Raw genomic sequence first — 20,284 nt, forward strand, 5'->3', positions numbered from 1 at the left:
ACAGCTCCACGCTCCAGCCTCACCCGCCCAGCACCCCGCGGTTGCACAAGTCCCACATCCAGCTCCCCATCCAGATAGGGATGACAAAGGTAAGGACATGGTGGGGGTGACCAAGGCTGGGAGGGAGGGGGATGCTGAGCACAGGGAGGGCTGTGTGCCTCTGTTTCCCCAGGGAGAGCTGGGGGTGGGAGGGTTGCCTGGGGATGCTGAATTCAGCCAGCCTGCTCTCTCCCTCCCCAGCTCGTGACGAAGTGGAGCTGGTGGGCAAGGATGGCCGCATCTACAAGGGCCGGCGGCCTCTGCTCGTGGACAAGGAGGGTACGGCCGGGGCACGTGTGGGGAGGGGATCCAGCGCGTGCCAAGCGGATGGTGGGTGGGCAGGGTGTCCGTGGGGTGCCAGTGTTTCCCCTGTCTCCCACTGCCGTCTCCTGCTACTGGGGGCAAGCAGGGGTCTGTGCCCCCAGCTGGGCAGGGTGGGAGGGGGTCTGGGGTGGGGGGGGAAGCAGGATGGAGGGGGAGGGCTGGCACATGGGGCGACTGGTCCCCACATTGGAGCTGGAGTGAGGTGGGGGACCATGGTGGGGCAGCCCTGGCCAGTGTAGGACTACGGCCTGTGTGCTTCAAGGTGGGGGCCAGGACCCCGTTTCGGGCTGTCTCTGGCCGGGCCGCTGCCCCTGCTGCCTGCAGCTGGCGCCCACCCCCTGGGGGCTGCAAGGGGACTAAGCCCTGCTCTCTTCACCCCCAGGCACCGCCACCTCACCTGAGCAGAAGCCAGCATCAGCCTACAGCCAGCTGGGCCAGGCAGCACCGGGAATCTTCATCCAGCCCTTCACCACAAGTACAGCAGCGTGCCAGCTGAGCGGAACTTGGGGTCCCTGGGCAAACCCACCCCTCGAGCAGGAGAGCGAGCAGTTGCAGGCAGCAAGACTAAAGGACAGATAGCAGGGCGCCTGTGGCGCCTGAGGGCACTGGCTGGGGGGTGGCATGGGGGGGCTCGCCCCCATTCTTGGTGCCCTGCCAGGGATCATCCTCCCAGCAAAGAGAAAAGGCGGGGACAGCTGCTGTTAAAAAGTTAATTTTAAAAATAATTTTAATACAAAAATAATAAAAACCTTCAACCTGTTTTTGTGGGTTTTTTTTGTTTTTGTTTTTTAAGCAAGATTGATTTGAAAACTAAAAAAAACCCCAGTTCCCCCTTTATGGGGAAGGGCCATGAACAGCTATCACAGGGACAGGAGGGGCATCACCTTGATAAATCCCCCTCAGCCCTGGGGGTGCCAAGCGAGGATAGGGCAGGGGCTGCTGGGGTGAGGGAGGGGGAGTCTGTGCAAGAAGCCAGGCTGAATTTTGGAAATCAGAGGAGGCGTGTTTGCTCTGGGCACTGCCAAAAGCACCTGGGCAGCCCAGAGTGGGGTTGGTGGGGGGTCCAGCAGCTCCATGCCATGTGGCCACGATCCAGGGTACCACCGTGGCCACAAGCCAGGGTGCTGACTGCCACCTCAATCCATTGATATTTTTATTACTCCCTGCTTTCCCTCTCCTGCCCTGCTGCAGGGATGCTGGGGGCAGGGGAGTAGCTGTAGGGACAACCCCCCACCCCCAACCAGGCAGCTGCCTCCATGCTGCTGCTCCTCCTCTCTGGATTTATATACGTTAAGATATATTTATATATTATAGTTATATATTTAAAAAAAAAATAAATGGGGGGAGAAAAGACCAGCTAGCAACTCTTGCAGAGGCTCTTGTGGGCCAGTGCCCTCCCTGGCAGTATCCTTCAACCCCACCAAAATAATAATAAAACCTAGAAAATTATTCCAGTGCGTTTGTCAGGGAGCCCCTGCTCCCAACGCCCTGGCCCAGCCCCCTCCTAATTCCCCCCTGCCTCTGCCAACCTAGTCTTATCTCTGGCCATCCATGGTGGCCACGGCTTTCTGTGGGGGTGGGCAGGTGGGGGGGCAGGGGGCCAGGCGGGCTGCGGGTGGTGCAGATGGTGGTGGAGGCCGTGGGCGGTGGGCGAGGAGGGAGGCAGCCAGGCGGGCTGGTGGCTGGGGGGCGAGGAGGCCCAGAAGGGGCTGAAGCTCCCGGAGGGGAGCAGGCCATGGAGGTGATGGGGCTGTTGCTGCTCTGCAGGCTCTCGGAGGTCCGCAGCTTGGAGAACATGGCCAGGGCATCCGGGAAGTTGGGTGGCGTGGCCGGCGTGTTGCTGGGGGTGCACATCTGCGGGAAGAGAGGAGAGAATGGGCATCAGATTGGTCATGGATAGTTTTGGGGGCCACCAACGGCCCACAGGAGCCGGACCCATCACAGGTTCCCAATTGCATCCCACCCCTGGGACCCTCGAGCCCCAGGGGATGCTCAGAACCTGGGTCTGGCCAGTCCTGGGGTATCCGGCGTTGCCATGCAGACTCTAAGGGTGCAGGGGGCTCCCCCAGAGGCGTGGGGGCTGCCTGAGGAGGGTCTCCAGCCCAGCCTCGGGCAGGACAATTTGGACCATCCAGGGTGCTCAAAGCCTGATGTGTGGGGAGGGTGTTAGGGTCCCCCCTGGTCCCCCTTCCCTTTGCACTCTATAACAGTGAGTGCAAGGCAGGCTGGGCCCCCAATGCAGTTCCCGGTACAGCCCTGCTGCGCACCCAGCTAAATACAGCGCCCAGCCAGGAACGGCATCCCGGCCCCTGCCCAGCCAACCTCGCTGGCAGAGGAAAATCGTGGGTGGGGGTCCCGGTCCTGCGCTGGGGCTCAGGGGCTGGCAGCACCTCTGCCCCAGGGCCTTTTGCCAGCTGGAGAAAAACATTGAGAAGGTGCTCCTCAAAGTCCACACTGGACAGAAGGTGACCTGCCCTGTACCTGGCGGTGCGGGATGTCCTGAGGAAGGTGAGCTCCTCCCCCACCGTGCCATCGTGCCACCTGCTCCCCCAGCGAGAGACAAGGAGGTCGCCCCAGGGGCAACGCTGGTGGGAAGCCCCCCCTCCCAGATCAAAGAGGTCCTCCTGCTCCCCTCCATCTGCTGTCCGCAGCACGGGGGACCCCCTGGGGCTCCACTGGGGTGACGTGCTGTGGCTCCCTGTGTCCCAGGAGCTGGCACCACCTGCCTTCCGCACCTGGACCTCCTGTGCAAGGTGGCCGAGCTGTATGGTAGGGAGCTTCAGGACATGGATCTCATGGCCTTGGAGGCCTGCCAAAGCCGCTGACAGAGCCAAGGTGAGGTGGCCAGGGGCCACCTCGGGGCCCCTTTTCCACCCTCCAGTGCCCACGACGGCACCTATGTGCCCCGGGAGCTGCTGGGTGTGCCTTCAACCAAGAGCAAAAGAGCCGGAGCTGGGCTTGCCCACAGCGCCCCGATGGCTCCCATAGCCTCCTCGCGGGTGTCGCTCTTGGGCCGGGCTGCCCTGGGGCTGGGGACAGCCTGCCCGAAGCCCCAGCTACGGCGAAGGCAGCACCGCTCCACCCGCCAGCCCTCCTTGCCCACTATCCCTTCCCAGCCTGTCTACTTGGCGACGGGGCTGGTCATTGCTGACCCCTGGCCATCCCACAAGTTCAGCTGGCTGACCAAAGGTCCGTTCCAGCTCTGACCAGCCACTTCTCCCTTCTCTGACACCGCTCCAGAAGGACGCAAACAGGAACGCGCAGGCCGGATCCTTGCGGAGAGAGCGGCATGTACCGCTCCCGGGCCACCCAGGAGGTCTCTGTAGACACAGGGTGGGCGGAAGGACGTGTAACCAAAGGCACCTGAGAGCGGTGAGCTGGGGGTCCCGGCACAGGCCAGGCTGTGGGCAGACGGCAGGCATCGGTGCCGGGCCCCCCACGGGTCGGGGGCCTGCAGGGCCAGCTCCCCCCGGCTGTCAGCAGCGTGGGGGGTGACAATGCACATCCTTGCAGCAGGAGAGGCACGAGCTCACCGTGGGACTCCCCGACCCCGGCCTCACAGGACCAGCTCATGGGTGAGTGCCTGGCGGGGTGCAGGGCGGTGGGAACGCGGGCACAGCCGCAAGGCATCCTTCCCTGACGCTTCCCTCCCACCGCAGGCACCAGACTGGAGGCCGTCAGGTCCCAGATGGAGCACGAGGCCAGGGTCACGCAGAAGACGGAGCAGGCCAAGGCTGCGCGGCAGTGCTCCAGGATCTGGGTAACGTCAACCCCCCCCTCTGGTAAAACCCACGGCTGCTCAGGGCCCGGGGAGCTGAGAGCCCTCTGCTTGCCTTGTTTTCATTGTGGGCTTCTCTGCCCTCCTCTGCCTCGGGAGACCCCCCCAGAGGCCCTCTGGGGCGGGCAGGGATGGCACCACACTTCTCCATGAGCTTGCAGCCGTCCCACGGTTGCACACGGCTCACCCGAGGCCACGGCCTGGGTCCTGTACCCTGCAGGAGCACCGGGGGCTGAGTCCTCGTGCTCTCCCCCCGGCCAGGACATACCGGCAGGCTCCTGGAACAGCAGAAGTCCTCGGCGGACCTGGAGCAGTGCATCAGGGAGGGCGAGGAGAAGAAGCAGGCACTGGCGGAGAGGCTGCACGAGCCGGAGCTGAAACTAGCTAAGCTGAAGTTTCACCAGCCCTCGAACATAAGCAGGTGTGCAGTCGTGTCCACCGGGCCACGGCCCTTGGCAGGGGGGGGGACACGTGTGTGCCCAGGTGTCCCGACACCAGCAGGGCACCCCTTCCCACGTCCCACTGCAGCCGCCCACCCCTCCTGTGCCGCCAGGTTTTCTTGAGCAGGGGGCTCCTGCTGGGAAAAATAGGCAACAGCCTGCAGGGTAGAGAGGGAGCGATTAAAGACCCAGATGGATGGGGAGCAGGACAGAGGACACAAAAGCAGCAATGGGCCAAGGGCAAAGAGGGATGATTAAAGCACCGGGACTGGGAGCCATCTACGGGGAGACATCGGGGAGCAAACAGCTACAGACAGACGTGTACAGGGCAGAGAGGGAAAAGGGAGTCCCAGCAGTACTGACCTGAGGCAACGGGAACCTTGCAGCCATTCCTCCTAGAAATGTAATGGGGGTAGAGAATGAAATGGGATTTTTTTGGAAGAAATCCATTCAAATCACCATTGAAAACACGGAACAAAATGCTAAATCCCCGAGGTTTACAGCAAACACAACCCCCCCGAACCCTAAACAGTGCCTCTGAACTGTTTCCGTTTCCAGGAAGTTTCCTCAGGAACTGACGAGCGTGCGTGACCACCCAAGTGGTCTGTGTTTACCGAGCAGGAGAGCAAACAATACCTTTTCAGTTGGCACATGTATCCAAATATATATCCAAAGAAACTCCGTTAGTGTAACTCGCAAAGAGCTCTGGGATCTTACAACTTTGCCTGTCGTGTCCTGGAGAACTGCCGAGCTGTGGACTCTCAGAAATACCGGGGCACAACTCTTGGCCTGCCTGAAATGTTCAGGACGCTGTAAAATCAGAGCGGTTTCTACTGCTGCCTGCATATCCGAGAGCTGACTACAGCTGCGAGTTTTCTTTTGCATGCTCACAGCTGGGTGCCAAACCAGAACAGCTGCACACACAGCAGAGCGACTGCTCAGCACACCTACACCAACAGAGCTCTCCTAAAGCACACCTGGAGCCATTCATACCCCAAGTCAACATCTGTAGCAGCACCTGGCCACACGCTTTGACACAATGTCATTTTGGGGTCAAACTGACGCACACCAAAAGAGTAGTGAAACCCATCTCCTTCTCTGCCACGTCGGGTATCGCGGCTCCTTCAGTTGAGCAATGACTGTTACATTATTTCCCAAATGCAAAGCCAAACGGAGAAAATATAACCACGGCATGCTCCTCAAAAGCAACTCTGCACCGGCAACTGTTCATTGTGACCAAGGGACGATGTGGCCACGGCCCTTCACACTTTCGGGACGCCTAGGTGGGACTGAACGGTGCTTGTGAGCAAAGAACACGCCTGCTCGTTCAGACAGGCTGGTTAAGTTTACCACAAAACTCTACTTCAGCATTTGCTAATCCTGTCCGGCTTTGCGTATCCAGGGTATCTGTGGGTGACACACGGACCCCGCGGGTGACACACGGACACGGCTGTGCACGCTGGCACGCTGCTGCTGAGGGTCCTGCTCTCTCTGCCTGACGCAGCGGGCTGCTGAAGCTTCCCGTGCCGCCCTCCCCCAGGTGGCCGCCGGGCAGGAGACCCCCCCGCCCCCTGCTCGCCTCCCCCCGCGCTCCCGGCACTCCCCCGCCCCCGCCGCCACGGCCCCGCCCCCGGCGCGCCGCCATGCTGCTCCTGCAGCGCGCACCGCGCACGGACGGCGCGTTCGGACGGCGGCGGGGGCGGCTCCGCACCGGGAGGCAGCAGCGGGCGCCCGCGGCATCGCCCCGCAGGACGCGCGGGGTGGCGGTGCCGTTAACAGCGGCCGGCAGCGCGGAGCGGGGAGGCCCGGGCTGCAGTACCCACCTGTGCCCGCTGGGCGGCAGCAGCGCCCCACCGGCCGGGTGCCGAGCAGCGACGGGGCGAGCCCCGGCCGGGACCAGCCCGGGTCGCGCCGCCCGCACACCGGAGCTGCCGCGGCGGGGGGTCGCGTTCCTCTGCCCGTCTCTCCCCCCGCAGCCCAGGCACCATGACCCGTTGCCTGCGGACCAGAAAGCACCCACGTGGCTCAAGCGTTTCAATCCTTCGCATCTGACGGCTTTAACAGTCGGGTGGGTGGTTGTGTCCGTGCCCCCCGCCCCATTACCGAGGGAGAAGCAGCAGCACAAGGAACTTTCGGCGCAAGGGTTCTTCCCGACGGATAAGCCCCAGTGATTGCTGCTGTTAAAGGAGAAATTCGCACAGCCGTGGGCACCACTAGGTTTGCTTTAGTCACAACTCGGAGCTGGGCCACCACCCCGGTGAGTGGCAGAGAACCACGGCATACAGCACAGCTCAGACACCAAATCATTAGTCAACGTCCAAAGTTTTTAGGAATCTTCCATCATCTGACTCTGTCCCAGTGGATTAATCTAGTCAGCTCCAGTCTCTGCCTCAGATCTCCTCCTCGGATCGTGATCTTCTTTCCACCTGCTTTAACTCACACACTCCTTCAAGCACACTTAGTCTTTGAGCAAGCAATTCCTATTCACATATACTAATTTTGTTAAAACAGCTGTGTTTCTGAGAGCGCCTGCGTACACAAATTGATCATCTACTGTTTCTCTATTCTCCCGCTCGTTAACTTGACTGAGGTTTAAAACAGCCTTGGATTAGGGCTATACAGGGGTCAAGGCCTGGTTCTGCCATTTAGCAGCTTCAGCACTTTACATTTCTTAATTAATCACATTTTCTATAACAATTCTCTCCTTTTGTTTTATCATTGTGTACCTGCAACAGTTTAATAGCTAAGATATTAGATATTACCAAGTTCTTTCTTGTAATTTTGCTACTAAGACAGTCACACACATTACACAACCTTGCATTAATATAATCACAGGCAACTATAAAAATCGCCCCGGTTATTATAATGATCGCTTTCTTTAACCACACTGATAGCTTAGGGAACCAAGACATTAATTCCTTGATAAATATGCATGTTTTCTCAGATCTGAGAAAGAATTTTGCAAATACAATAAATATGGGGTCACCTGTTCATCTCCATCCAACAAACTTGTCTTTGCTGGGACGTTAAGTTTTTTGCTCTGTACGAGTGCAAGAGTGAGCAGTTAATTTCCTCAGCACAGAAAGCTGGTAGCAGAACATTTGTGCTGTCCTTCACATGGCTATCAGCACAGCGCCAGACCAACAGAGAATTCCTACCTGACACCTTCTCCAGGGCACCTGTGCCTGGGTGGTTTCATGGAGCATTTGGACTCTGTACGAGTGCAAGAGTGAGCAGTTAATTTCCTCAGCACAGAAAGCTGGTAGCAGAACGTTTCTGATGTCCCTCACATAGCTACCAGGGCAGGACGAGACCCAGCAAGAGAATTCCTCCCTGGCATCTTCTCTGGTCGAGCTGTGGCTGGACATTTCCAACAAGCATTTGGCCTCTGAATCAGGGCAAAAGCTGAGAACCCTGAGAAAATATAGTGACCACTTTCGTGGCCCAGAAAGGCGGTAGCCCAACTTCTGTGATGGCTCTCGCATTGCTACTAGGGCAGGATAACAACAAAAGAAAATTCGTTCCTGGCTCCTTCTCCTGAGGAGCAGTGGTGGATGGTTTGAACATGCATTTCGGCTCTGTAGCAGGGCGAAAATCCAAGAACCATGAGCAAACGTCGTTACCCTTTTATTGCTTCAGAAAGCCAGTAGCCCAACTTCTGTGATGTCCTTCACATAACTACCAGGGCAGGGTGAGAACCACCAAGAGAATCCCTTCATGGCACCTTCTCCAGGGGAGCTGTGCCTGGGTGGTTCCACGGAGCAGTTGAGTCTGTATGAGTGCAGAAGCGAGCACTTAAATTTCTCACCACAGAGAGAAGATAGCAGTGCTTTTGTGGTGTCACTCACATTGCTAGCAGGGTAGTGTGAGGAAGACAAAGAGAATTTGTAGAAGAATGGCTGCAGAAGCATGGCCTTAGAATCTCGGGAGATCTGCACAATCCAGGCCTGGTATTAGAACAGGCCTGTAATCAGAATTGTCCTGAAGCTGCTGTGCTGAAGTTAACAGGAAAGGTAGCCTTGAGCTCTTCTTGAATCCTGAGACCAAGCAATTATGTTGTGCCAACAGGCCGTGGCTGTAACAAGCTACAGCTGCTGGGAAAGCAGGTGCAGGGCCAAGAAAGACAGGGAGCGGTACGGGAAAATAGGGAGTAACAAACTACAAGGCTGAAGCACAGCAACACAATTAGCTACATGGATAGAATGCTTATTTTAGTCATGATAATTAGGGGTGTGAGAACCGCGCGTGTTTAGAGACTACTAACCAATTATATTTCTGCTTTACGAATATGCACGTGTATGGGTTCTATGTAAGCAGTGTTAGAAACTAATGAAGTTGAGCAAGATGCATAACTCATATCGAGCGTCTTCTTGACTCCGGCGAACCCTTCTTCCAACAAGAATTCCTTCCTGGCACCTTCTCCAGGGGAGCAGTGCTGCACTTCCCCGAGGTGAGTTTTTTGGGCTCTGTTGGAATGCAAAAGTAAGCAGTGAATTTTCTCACCCCAGAAAGCAGGTAGCAGAACTTTTGTGCTGTCCTTCACATGGCTACCAGGACAGGGTGAGAACCACCAAGAGAATTCTTTTCTGGCACCTTCTCTGGTGGGGCTGTGGCTGGGTGGTTCCATGGAGCATGTGGGCTCTGTACGAGTACAAAACTTAGCAGTTACTTTTCTCACCCCAGAAAGCAGGTAGCAGAACTTTCATGATGTCCCCTCACATGGCTACCAGGGCAATGGGAGAACCACCAAGAGAATTCCTTCCCAGCACTGTTAGTGTGGAAACAGTCCTGGACTTTCCCAACGTGCCAACCGGGCACTTGAAGAGTGGAAAAGAGAGATGATATATTCTTGGCCCAGGAAACGGGGAACTCAAGGTTTTCTTTTGTTAGCAGCAGGCTACTAGGGGACTGTGAGACCCAGTGAGAGAATGACTTCCCGTTTCATTTTCAGGGGGAGCTGTGGCTAGATGAAACATACTACAAGCACTTGGAAGAAGCCTCGTGATTGCTAGCCCTTCTTCTTGCGGCGGACTTCAGCCTATGGGATGTCCACTGGCAATACAGCACAGCAGAGGTGAAACAGCCTAGGAGGTTCCTGGAGCGTGTGCAAGAGACCTTCCTGACACAGCTGGTCAGCGAGCCAACCAGGGGAGATGCCCCACTGGACCTGTTGTTTACAAACAGGGAAAAACCAGTGAGTGATGTGGCGGTCGGAAGAATGTCTTGGGCATAGTGATCATGAGATGATAATTTTTGAGTCTCAGAGGTGTAAGGAGGGCAGTCAGCAGAACCGCTAGCTTGGACTTCCAGAGGACCGACTTTGGCTTGCTTAGGAGCCTGGTCAACAGAATCCCTTGGGAGATAGTTCTGAAGGGCCACAAGGTCCAGGAAGGCTGGGCATTCCTCGGGAAGATAGTCTTAAAGGTACAAAAGCAGGCGTTCCCTATGTGCTGAAAGATGAGCAGGTAGGGAAGAAGATCGACCTGGCTGAACAGAGAGCTTTGGCTGGAACTCAGGGGGGAAAAGGAGAGCTGACCACCTTTGGAAGAAGGGGCAGGCAGCTCTGGAGGACTATAAGGATGTTGCGGGGTTACGCAGGGCGAAGATCAGACAGCAGAAATCCCAGGAAGAACTGAGGCTGGCCACTGCCATAAAAGGTAACAAAAAATGTTCTTACAACTACATGAGAAACAAAAGGAGGGTGAAAGATAATCCTCATCCTTTACTGGGTGCGGCAGGTAACGTGGCCACAAAGGACAAGGAAAATGCTGAGGTACTTCATGCCTTTTTTTGGCTCTGTCGTTAATAGCAAGCCCAGATTCCCTCTAGGGATTCCCTCTAGGAATTCCCTCCTTGAGCTGGAAGAGAGGGAGGAGGAGGAGCAGAATGATGTCCGGGGGAAATGGGTAGCGACCTGCTGCTCCGCTCTGGCATGCACAGGTCTCTGGGGCTGCAGGGGATCCACACGAGAGTACTGAGGGAGCTGGCAGAGGTGCTCACCTGGCAGGAGAAAGTTCTGAGCATATACACGTTCCCTTCCAAACAACCCCCACGTTGACCCTCCCCTTGAGAAAGAGAAGTTGGTTCTTTTGCTCAGGACCCGTCTGATGGATGATGCCTCTGGGTGCAGGATTTGTCCCGCGCGCGCGTGGGAGCAGGGGCCTGGGCAGGGCTGCGTGGAAGCGCGCGTTTCCCGGCGTTTCTTGTCGCTGCTGCCCAGCCTTTGCTGCAGAGCGCGCTGGCAGCGAGCCGTGCGGGCTGCCCCCGCCGGAGGGAGCGGGTGACAGCCGCCGGGGCCCGACGGCGACCGCCGAGGGGAGGCGGCTGCTGGCCCCGGGGGAGCTGCAGCCCGGCGCTGGCGGCAGGGGGCGGGGCTGGCGCCGGGCCGTCGCCTAGCAACGGGGGACGCCACAGCAGCGCCACTGTGACGGGCAGCGGGCTCGGCCAATGGGCGGCGGCGGGAGCCTTGAAAAGCCAGGGCCGCGGTGCGGGGCCGGCAGAGCCCGCTGAGGTGCGGCGGGTGCGGGCTGGCGGGGAGGCGGGCTGGCGGCCGGCAGGCGCTGACCTCTGGGGGAGCACCCGTAGCCCCCTCCCCTCCCCTCCCTTCCCGCCCATATCTGCCTCACTTTTGCTGGGCGTCGTTTGCTTTGCGGGCTAGGGGGGAGTGGGGGGAAGGCTGCCGCCTCTGCCAGGTGCCCCCCAGGCAGAAAGTGTCCCGTTCCCCCCAGGCCAGGCGCTATGGCGAGCTCGAAGAGATCGCAGACGCTGCTAGCGGAGACGGCCCAGCTCAGCCTGCTCCAGCTGCTGCAGCTTGCCTTTGCGAACTCCAACGGCACGACCGTAAACTACGATGCACTGCGCAGGCTGCTGGAGGGCATCCTCAGGCTGCTGGACCTGTGGGAGCTGCCTGGGCAGCAGCAGGGGCTCAGCCCAACGCAGCCGGAGGGGGCCCAGCCTGCCGAGGCCTCCCCCGGGCTGGAGGAGGCGGCAGGTGGGACCCAGGCCTGGCCGCAGGGCCAGATCTCCAAGGGCCAGGAGGTGCAGGAGCACCTGCTGCAGAAGACCACCAGCAGCCCCCGGGTCCCCTCTGCAGCCGCTGATGTGAAGGAGATGGAGGAAGGCGATGTGAGCGGTGTCTCCAAGGTAGAGGCTCCTCCCAGTGCCCTGGGTGCCCCCCCAATCCGAGGTGCCCCCCCCCCCCCCCCCCCCCCCCCCGGGGGCTGTGCACTGCCCCTTAGAGCAAGGCCTGCTTGAAGCCCCTGCTCACGGTGGGGATGGAGTTTGGGCCAGGAAGAGCTGAGATGCTGCTCGGGTGGCTCTGGGCCCTCCCGCCGTTGCCATCCATGAGCGGCGGGTGCGACAGAGCACCCGGTGCCCCCTGGCCGCAGGTTCAGCCCCCCGGCTTCCAGCCCCACCACCCTCTCCCTCCCTCCCTCTCTTCTGCGCTCCTGAAAAGCCGGGGATGGCACCTGCTCCTTGGGCAGCTGAGAGGTTCCCTCAGCACCTTGTGGGCCTCCTCTCCCAACGAAAGGCCCCCGGGCTCGCCCGAGGGCTCAGCCCGACATGGGCGGGCGCTGCAGGGGGGCACTGAGCTGCCTGGCACAGAGCTGCTCATGGCCCTGCTTTTCCCGAGCATCCCCAGCGGGACGAGAGGCGCTCAGGGCCAAGGAAAGAGCTGCCCCAGCACTACAGGGCCGGATCCTGCCGGGGCTGGCACAATTCGGGAGGATGTCCCCTGGGGGTGGGCAGGGAGCACTCGCCCTCTGCGGGGTGGGTCTGGCCTCTGCTCGGTGGCTCCCGCTTCGTTAGTGGCGGCCACCACTGCCCTCCCTGGCCAGGCTGCCCTCGAGGGGTGGCAGCAGCTCCTTGCCCTTTGGATCCGCTCCAGCGCTGGCGCAGAGCCTGGAGCGGGCAGGCAGGGCCAGATCCGTCCCTGCTGACGCGAGTTGTGCAATGGGCCCAGGGCAGGGGTGAGGGTCCCTGGGGGCTGCTGCCCCTTCTTGGCTGTCGAAGACGCGGCGAATGGAAAGCGCTGGCCACAGTGCCCTGCCCGCCTGCCTGGGCCGGACCCTGCGCTGCCCCCCCTGCTCTGGACAGACCAGAGCCGGGGTCCTGGTCTCCAGGGTCCCTCCCCTGGGGCTCAACCCGCCCTCCCCTTCTCCTAGGCCGTGGCGCTCTACCGGAATCTCCTGGAGGAGATGAGTGGGATGAAGGTGGCACAGGCCTGCATGGCGGAGGACCTCAGGACGATCCAGAAGGCACTCGGCTTGGTGAGCTGCTGCTGCCGGTGTCCCCAGGAGGGCACTGGTCCCTCACCCCCCTCCATGCCCCTCCCTGCGGCCCTGGGTGTCACACAGCATGAAGGTCCCCTGGGGGGAAGAGTGCGTGGGAAGGGTGTCCCAGAGGGGCATGTTGGGGCTCAGCCCACCCCAGCTGCAGCCCCCCACCCTTCTCCTGCCAGGGCTGTCCTTGGGAGGGTAGGAACGGGCACCACTGCCTGCGGCACAGGCTGCTGGTAGAGGTAACTGCAGGTGTCAAGCAATGTGGTACTGAGGCGCTTCTTAATTAAAGGGCCATAGAAAGAGTCATGTGGGTGCTGGGAAGGAGGGGAGATCAAGATCTACCTGTGCAACACAGCCCTGGCCCCCAGGCAGAGCCCTGCCCAGTGTCCCTCTGCCTTGCACCCAAGCTCCTTTGTGGATGCTTCATTCCAATCTTAGAGCTGTCCCTCTCCTCTACCTCCCCCAGGGGAGCCTCGGCGATGCTGCCAGCCAGCTGCCAGGCCACCATGGGCAGACGGTACCTGAAAGTGGTGTGGCACGGCCACAAGCGCATGTGGATCCCTCTGCAGGACAGGGGGTAGCTGCATCCCCGGGGGACCAGTGCACCTGGTCCCTCCGTGTCGGGTCCCCAGCAGTGCACTGCGCATCCCTTGTCAGGCAGGACCTGGCATCGGCAGAGTGCGGGCAGCTCCTTGGCTGGCCCGACGTGCACTTTCTGAGCATGTTCTGCTCAGCAAAGGGCTGTGTTTAGGCTGGTGGGGAAATCCAGTGGGTGCTGGTACCTCCTTGAGGGGGCCGGCTGCACCCATGTCCCCCAACAGCCCCTGGCTCCCAAATCTGGACTGGGGCTGCTGCTCCTGAAACGGCTGGGGAGGGGCTGTGGTTGTGGGAGCTCGGGGGGTGTCCGTGGGGTGTGCACTTTGCCTTTGGGCTCTCGTGGAGTACTTGGGTTTGGCTTGGTGAAGGGGGGGAGGGGTTGGGGACAGGGCAGGGGGGCTGTGGGTCTGCCCGTGCTGCTGCATTTCTGCCCATAAACCTGCTCCCCATTCCTGCCTCTTCCCAGGAAGGCACTGGGGGCCAGTCTGCCCCTGCTGAGCCCCAGGCTTCAGCTGTGGACACGCTGCATGGAGTGAGCTCAGCGCTGGGGCCGAAGGAGCCATGGACACAGCCTGCCCCCAGCACCACCAAGGGGAGCCCTCAGAAGTGGGCAGGTGCTCCCTCTGATCAAGCAAGGACTTCTGATGGGAGCACCACCTCCCCGGGGACACAGCCAGAGTCCCCTGGGATCCAGGCCACTCTTGCAGGGGTGCAACCAGAGGCCTCCAGCACCCAGACTGCCTCCTTGGAGATGCAGCCAGCACTTCAAGGGACCCAGGGCAGAGGAGCAGAGGTTCAGCCAGGCCCCCTCTGCACGGACCCCAGCCCTCAGAGTGCAACGGAGGTGTCCCCTGAGGCCACTGGCTTTGCTCAGGGGATGCAAGTTGATGCTGCAGGTCCTGTGGCTGCACCCAGCATGCAGCCTGCCAGGGTCGGACAGCCAGCCCCAGAGACCTCCTGGGCAACAGCCCAGGGCTTAGAGATGCCCCTCAACGTTGTGTCCCCCTTGCAAGAGCCAGCGAAGGGTTCCCACTCTGTAGACACAGCAGGGGCTCTACGCCAGGTTGGACAGCTGGGCCTCCTCTACACAAGCCTGAAGGAGCAGGTGGCCCAGCTGGAAGCCACCAAGGCAGGACATGGGGAGGTTGAGAAGCTGAGCCTGCTCTTCCTGAAGGAAGGTGGGAGCCCTGGGAGGGCTGGTGGGGAGCATTTGGCATGGGGCCAGCCTGGCTCAGGGGCTTGTTGTGGGGCCAGGCTGGCCCCAAGGGCAAGACCCCACTCACTGAGAGCATGTCCCCTTGGATCACATCCCTCTAGGCAAGGAGAGCATCAGCAGCATCCTGGCAGACCTCCAGGACCAGAAGTCCTCCCTGCAGGGGCTGGCTGGTGACCTGCAGGGCGAGAAGGGGAAGGTGAGCCCGCAGCAGTCCCTGATGGGGCTCTGGGGATGGGGGGCAGGGAAGGGGCAGCCGAAGGGCCTGCGTGCTGGGACAACATGGGGGGCTGTGCTCTGACTCTGGTACCGCTGCCATTCCCAGATCAGGCAGCTGGAGGATGTGCTTCAAAAGCTGCAGGAGGCTGGATCTGCCTGCCAAGAGGATAACAAGGAGACTACACTGCACCTGGGGTAAAAGGATGGGAGAGGGTTTTGTGCCTCGGGGGGGTGGTGTGTGGGTGGGGGGCTGCAAGGGATCCTGGCGGCTGGGAACATCCCGGTTTGGGGGCAAGGGCCACCCCCCAGGCAGCCCCATGGACGCTAACCCTGCCCGTGCCCATGTCTCACTGGCCAGGACCATGGTGCGGGAGCTACAGCGGGAAATGAGGGAGCTGAGGGAGCAGCACCTCGCAAGAGAGGCCACGTTGGAGCAGAGGGTGACAGAGGTGGCTGCCCAGCTGCAGGAGCAGGTGAGGTCCAGGGGGAGCATTCCCACTGCCCGCTGGCTCCGTGGGGTGGTCCTGGCATGGTTGCCGGCTGTATCCCTTGGCAGGATGGGGCCAACATGTCTGCGTGGCACCTGGGTTTGTTGGCTGCATCCATCCCACCTCAGAGCCCGTTCCTTCTCCCTTTGCTGCAGCTGGACAAGCTGAAGGCGATGGAGAGGGGCGTGGGGCAGGAGAAGGCAGTGTGCCCCGACTGCAACATGAACGCCAGTGGGCAGCTGGGGCAGCTCCTGCGGTGCTACCAGAAGCTCCAGGAGCAGGTGAACTTGCAGGCAGCGGGCAAGGTGGCGCGGCAGCTGCCGGGGAGGAGCCAGGTAGGGAGATTGCTGGCATGGTGGGCTTGGGAGGGGGCTGCTGGGACACCCCCGGCTGGTTGTGCTTTGCTGTGTTGTGGGGGGGCCCCTTGCTGCCCCTCAAATTGGCGTGGATGAGTCAGCAGCATGGAAGGAAATGAAAGGCTTGATGCAAATGTCCTGCTGGCACTGAGAGCCTGCGGCCACCGGCCGAATACCCTGGCTCTAGTCCCTGCGGGCAGCTAGACCCCCCCCCTGCCCCGCCCCCCAGTACAGCACCACCTTGTTGTCTTGCTCCCTGAAGCAGGACAAGGCGCTGCTGGAGCACATCCAGGCCAATGTCAAACAGACCCAAGAGGACTGTGACAGACTGAGCCGCGTCACAGGGAATCTTGTAGCTGACTGTCAGCGGAAGCAGGGAGACCTAGAGGTAGGTGGCTGCAACCCCTGAGGGGTCAGAGCATCCTCCAGGCAGACCCCCAGCTGGGGCCCACAAAGGATGTGTCCCTGCCAGCCTGCTGGCAGCCCTGTGGAGGGGCAAAGTACCTTTGCCAGAGGTTTTTGGGGGATGGGGAGGAGTCGGGAGTGCTGGGCTGGCCGGGAGGCAGCTCCAACCCGGCCATGGTGTCATGGGGTGCTTTCTGTGTTGGAAGGTTCTGTTCCAGTCCGTGGAAAGACTGCAGAGGGACAAAGCTGCAAAGGAAGACCTGGCGCTGGAACTGGAAGTGGTACGGTCTTGAGGGGGTCCTGGGCAGGGTGATAGATGCTCCTTGTCACTTGAGGTGGGGGCATTAGAACTGGCCTGGGGGAGGGAGGATTTCCAGAGCGGCTGCAGGTCCCTCTGTCTCTCCGTGGGTCTCTTTGGCTGGTGGGTCTGACCCCACGGGGGTGATGGGGTGAGCAGGGCCCCACAGGAGCACTTCTCCCTTACCCCTGACACAGGCTGGCCCTGCCCGTTGTACCTCCATCCTTTCCCCACCCCACTCCTGCCTCTTTCTGTTGCCAGAAAGCAGACAAAGCTGCCCTGGCCGGCAAAGTCAACTGCACGCAGTTTGAGTCCAACATAGAGCGACTGTACGAGGCCATAGAGGAGGTGCGGAGCCAGGTGACAGGCCAGGGGCAGGGCTGGCAGGAGGTCCAGCAGCAGCTCAGTGAGCTCCGTGAAGAGATGGACTCCAAGGTGAGGGGTGGCTCATCTTTGCGGTGCAAAGCTGTCACCTCCAGGGTTTGGCAGCCTAAGGCAGCATCCCTGTGAGGATCCCTGCTGCTGCCTTTTCCCTGGGGACCATGACGTCTCGTGCCAGGGCAGCTGGCTGAGGGTGTGTGTGTCCCCACAGCTGGACCGCCTGGAGCTGGGGCCTTTCCAGCAGGAGCTAGAGAACTGGAAGAGAAGCCTGAAGCAGCTCAAGGAGAGGCTACCGGCGATGCCTGACGGCGGAGCTGGGATTAAGAAGTGAGTGCGATGGGGCCGGCAATGGCTTTGGGGACAGCACTTGCCCTGTTCCCTCGGGCAGATCCTCCGGTGCCCAGTATGAGGTGGAGCTTTTTTCCAGGCAGGAGCCCACAACCAGCTGCTCTCCCCACCGTAGCCCCTTTCTTTTGTAAGCAGCCAGCAGGCTGGGACCTTACTGGGCTGGTAGGGGACCCAGCAGGCTCAGAAGCCACTGTCCCCTGCCAGACACCGTAACTCACTACAGCCAAGTGCCCAGCACCCTGCTGCTGCCCGCCAGCTGCCTGCTTGCGTGTTGGCAGGGCTGTGTCCCCCCCAGGAGCTCTCACCATCCCTTTTGTGTCCCCACAGGCAGCTGCTGGTCCCGTTTAGCTGCCTGTCCTGCGACCGGCCCCTCAGCATGCTCGTGCCTGGCCCGTGAGTATCGCTCAGCAGCGGTGCATCAGGGGGGCTGTGTGGGTGGGACACGGGGGGAGATGGGTGCTGGCGCTGCCCTGCTGCGCCAGGCACAGGTGTAAGGGTGTCTGCCTCGCGGGGGCTGACCCTGCCGAGGCCTCTGCCCACCTGTGGGGGGATGGGGACCCCTGTCTGAGGGTGGCGGGCAGGGTGCTGCCGTGGGGTACAAGCCTGCGAGTTTGGGGCTGCTGGCTTTAATCCAGGGTGGGTTGTTTGTCCCAGTGACTCATGCGTGGCTCCTGTTCTCCCCAGAATGATCCCTACGCTGCCACTGCTGCCACCACTGCCCCCCTGCCCCGCTGCGTACCCCCATACCGCTGTCAAGGCAGAGGGAACTCAACAGCAGAAACACAGGGGACATGGGGACCCATCCCTGGCCCTTGGGGTGCGAGGTGTCCCTGCCCCCCCAGTGAGGGAGGGCTCTTCCCCGGGTGTGGACAGAGGGGTCTGAAGGTGCCCGGGCAGGGCAGGGGAGCAGGGATGTGCTGGGGAGGGTCAGCTGTGCTTGCCCCGGGTCTGTGGGGTTTTGACAGCCCTGCCCTGCGCTGCCCATGGAGCCCAGCTCTCTGCCTCCGTGGTGCTGAAGCCAGGTGTGATGAGCCGTGTCTGGTCTCAGCCTGCCCTGGGGCTTGGTGGGGCATCAGGTGCCTCCTGTGAGACAAGTCGCCAAGGTTCAGCCCCGCAGCTGGGGCAGCCCGGCTCCTGCCTGCCGGTGCCCCGTGCGCGGGGTGCAGGCACCTGCCCTGGCCACGGCCGGCTCCCCGGGCAAAGAGCAGAACTGGTGCGGCTGGGTGGGCGCGGATCTCCTGCGGCAGTGGGAAAGGAGCCAGGAGGGACACAGCCCGCTGGGGGGCACCTTCTGGACCCCCTCCCTGGTGCGGTAGGGTGGAGCACGGGGTGCCACAGTGCCAGGTGCTGAGCATCCCTGTGCGCCATCCCACAGACAGCAGACGCCTGAACGCCAGCAGCCCACTGTGCCGCGGCAGCATGGTGGCCAGCACACCCTCGGTGCCCCGCTGCAGCACAGCTCCACGCTCCAGCCTCACCCGCCCAGCACCCCGCGGCTGCTGCAGCGCAGCTCCACGCTCCAGCCTCACCCGCCCAGCACCCCGCGGCTGCTGCAGCGCAACTCCACGCTCCAGCCTCACCCGCCCAGCACCCCGCGGTTGCACAAGTCCCACACCCAGCTCCCCATCCAGATAGGGATGACAAAGGTAAGGACATGGTGGGGGTGACCAAGGCTGGGAGGGAGGGGGATGCTGAGCACGGGGAGGGCTGTGTGCCTCTGTTTCCCCAGGGAGAGCTGGGGGTGGGAGGGTTGCCTGGGGATGCTGAATTCAGCCAGCCTGCTCTCTCCCTCCCAGCTCGGTGACGAAGTGGAGCTGGTGGGCAAGGATGGCCGCATCTACAAGGGCCGGCGGCCTCTGCTCGTGGACAAGGAGGGTACGGCCGGGGCATGTGTGGGGAGGGGATCCAGTGCGTGCCAAGCGGATGGTGGGTGGGCAGGGTGTCCGTGGGGTGCCAGTGTTTCCCCTGTCTCCCACTGCCGTCTCCTGCTACTGGGGGCAAGCAGGGGTCTGTGCCCCCAGCTGGGCAGGGTGGGAGGGGGTCTGGGGTGGGGGGGGAAGCAGGATGGAGGGGGAGGGCTGGCACATGGGGCGACTGGTCCCCACATTGGAGCTGGAGTGAGGTGGGGGGCCATGGTGGGGCAGCCCTGGCCAGTGTAGGACTACGGCCTGTGTGCTTCAAGGTGGGGGCCAGGACCCCGTTTCGGGCTGTCTCTGGCCGGGCCGCTGCCCCTGCTGCCTGCAGCTGGCGCCCACCCCCTGGGGGCTGCAAGGGGACTAAGCCCTGCTCTTCACCCCCAGGCACCGCCACCTCACCTGAGCAGAAGCCAGCATCAGCCTACAGCCAGCTGGGCCAGGCAGCACCGGGAATCTTCATCCAGCCCCTTCACCACAAGTACAGCAGCGTGCCAGCTGAGCGGAACTTGGGGTCCCTGGGCAAACCCACCCCCTCGAGCAGGAGAGCGAGCAGTTGCAGGCAGCAAGACTAAAGGGCAGATAGCAGGGCGCCTGTGGCGCCTGAGGGCACTGGCTGGGGGGTGGCATGGGGGGGCTCGCCCCCATTCTTGGTGCCCTGCCAGGGATCATCCTCCCAGCAAAGAGAAAAGGCGGGGACAGCTGCTGTTAAAAAAGTTATTTTTGTATTATTATTTTTAAATTAATAAAAAACCTTCAACCTGTTTTTGTGGGGTTTTTTTTGTTTTTGTTTTTTAAGCAAGATTGATTTGAAAACTAAAAAAAACCCCAGTTCCCCCTTTATGGGGAAGGGCCATGAACAGCTATCACAGGGACAGGAGGGGCATCACCTTGATAAATCCCCCTCAGCCCTGGGGGTGCCAAGCGAGGATAGGGCAGGGGCTGCTGGGGTGAGGGGAGGGGGAGTCTGTGCAAGAAGCCAGGCTGAATTTTGGAAATCAGAGGAGGCGTGTTTGCTCTGGGCACTGCCAAAAGCACCTGGGCAGCCCAGAGTGGGGGTTGGTGGGGGGTCCAGCAGCTCCATGCCATGTGGCCACGATCCAGGGTACCACCGTGGCCACAAGCCAGGGTGCTGACTGCCACCTCAATCCATTGATATTTTTATTACTCCCTGCTTTCCCTCTCCTGCCCTGCTGCAGGGAT

The 20,284-nt window shown here is 61.1% G+C and overlaps 2 protein-coding genes and 1 long non-coding RNA gene across 5 annotated transcripts in view; all 3 read left to right on the forward strand.

Annotated features, from left to right (window-relative positions):
• Positions 1–4,153, forward strand: part of LOC121081734 (coiled-coil domain-containing protein 183-like) — a 10,118-nt gene extending 5,965 nt beyond the window's left edge. For all 3 annotated transcript variants that reach the window (XR_005825779.1, XR_005825782.1, XR_005825783.1), the window contains one exon: positions 4,023–4,153. The gene's annotated coding sequence lies outside the window, so the exon portion shown is untranslated. The remainder of the gene's footprint in view (positions 1–4,022) is intronic.
• LOC121086175 (glutamine-rich protein 2-like) overlaps positions 1–19,770 on the forward strand; it is a 30,249-nt gene extending 10,479 nt beyond the window's left edge. The window contains exons 11-14 of the mRNA XM_040589583.1: positions 17,496–17,561; positions 18,544–18,814; positions 18,965–19,043; positions 19,469–19,770. Coding sequence (XP_040445517.1) covers positions 17,496–17,561; positions 18,544–18,814; positions 18,965–19,043; positions 19,469–19,656 — 604 coding nt within the window. The 3' untranslated portion in view covers positions 19,657–19,770. The remainder of the gene's footprint in view (positions 1–17,495; positions 17,562–18,543; positions 18,815–18,964; positions 19,044–19,468) is intronic.
• Positions 15,627–16,383, forward strand: LOC121081756. Its single transcript, XR_005825800.1, has 3 exons — positions 15,627–15,715; positions 15,999–16,124; positions 16,348–16,383. It is a non-coding gene; the product is annotated as an uncharacterized LOC121081756 (long non-coding RNA).
• Positions 19,771–20,284: the final 514 nt, after the last annotated feature.

This window comes from Falco naumanni, chromosome 1 (assembly GCF_017639655.2).
Source record: "Falco naumanni isolate bFalNau1 chromosome 1, bFalNau1.pat, whole genome shotgun sequence".
Classification (NCBI taxonomy): Eukaryota; Metazoa; Chordata; class Aves; order Falconiformes; family Falconidae; genus Falco; species Falco naumanni.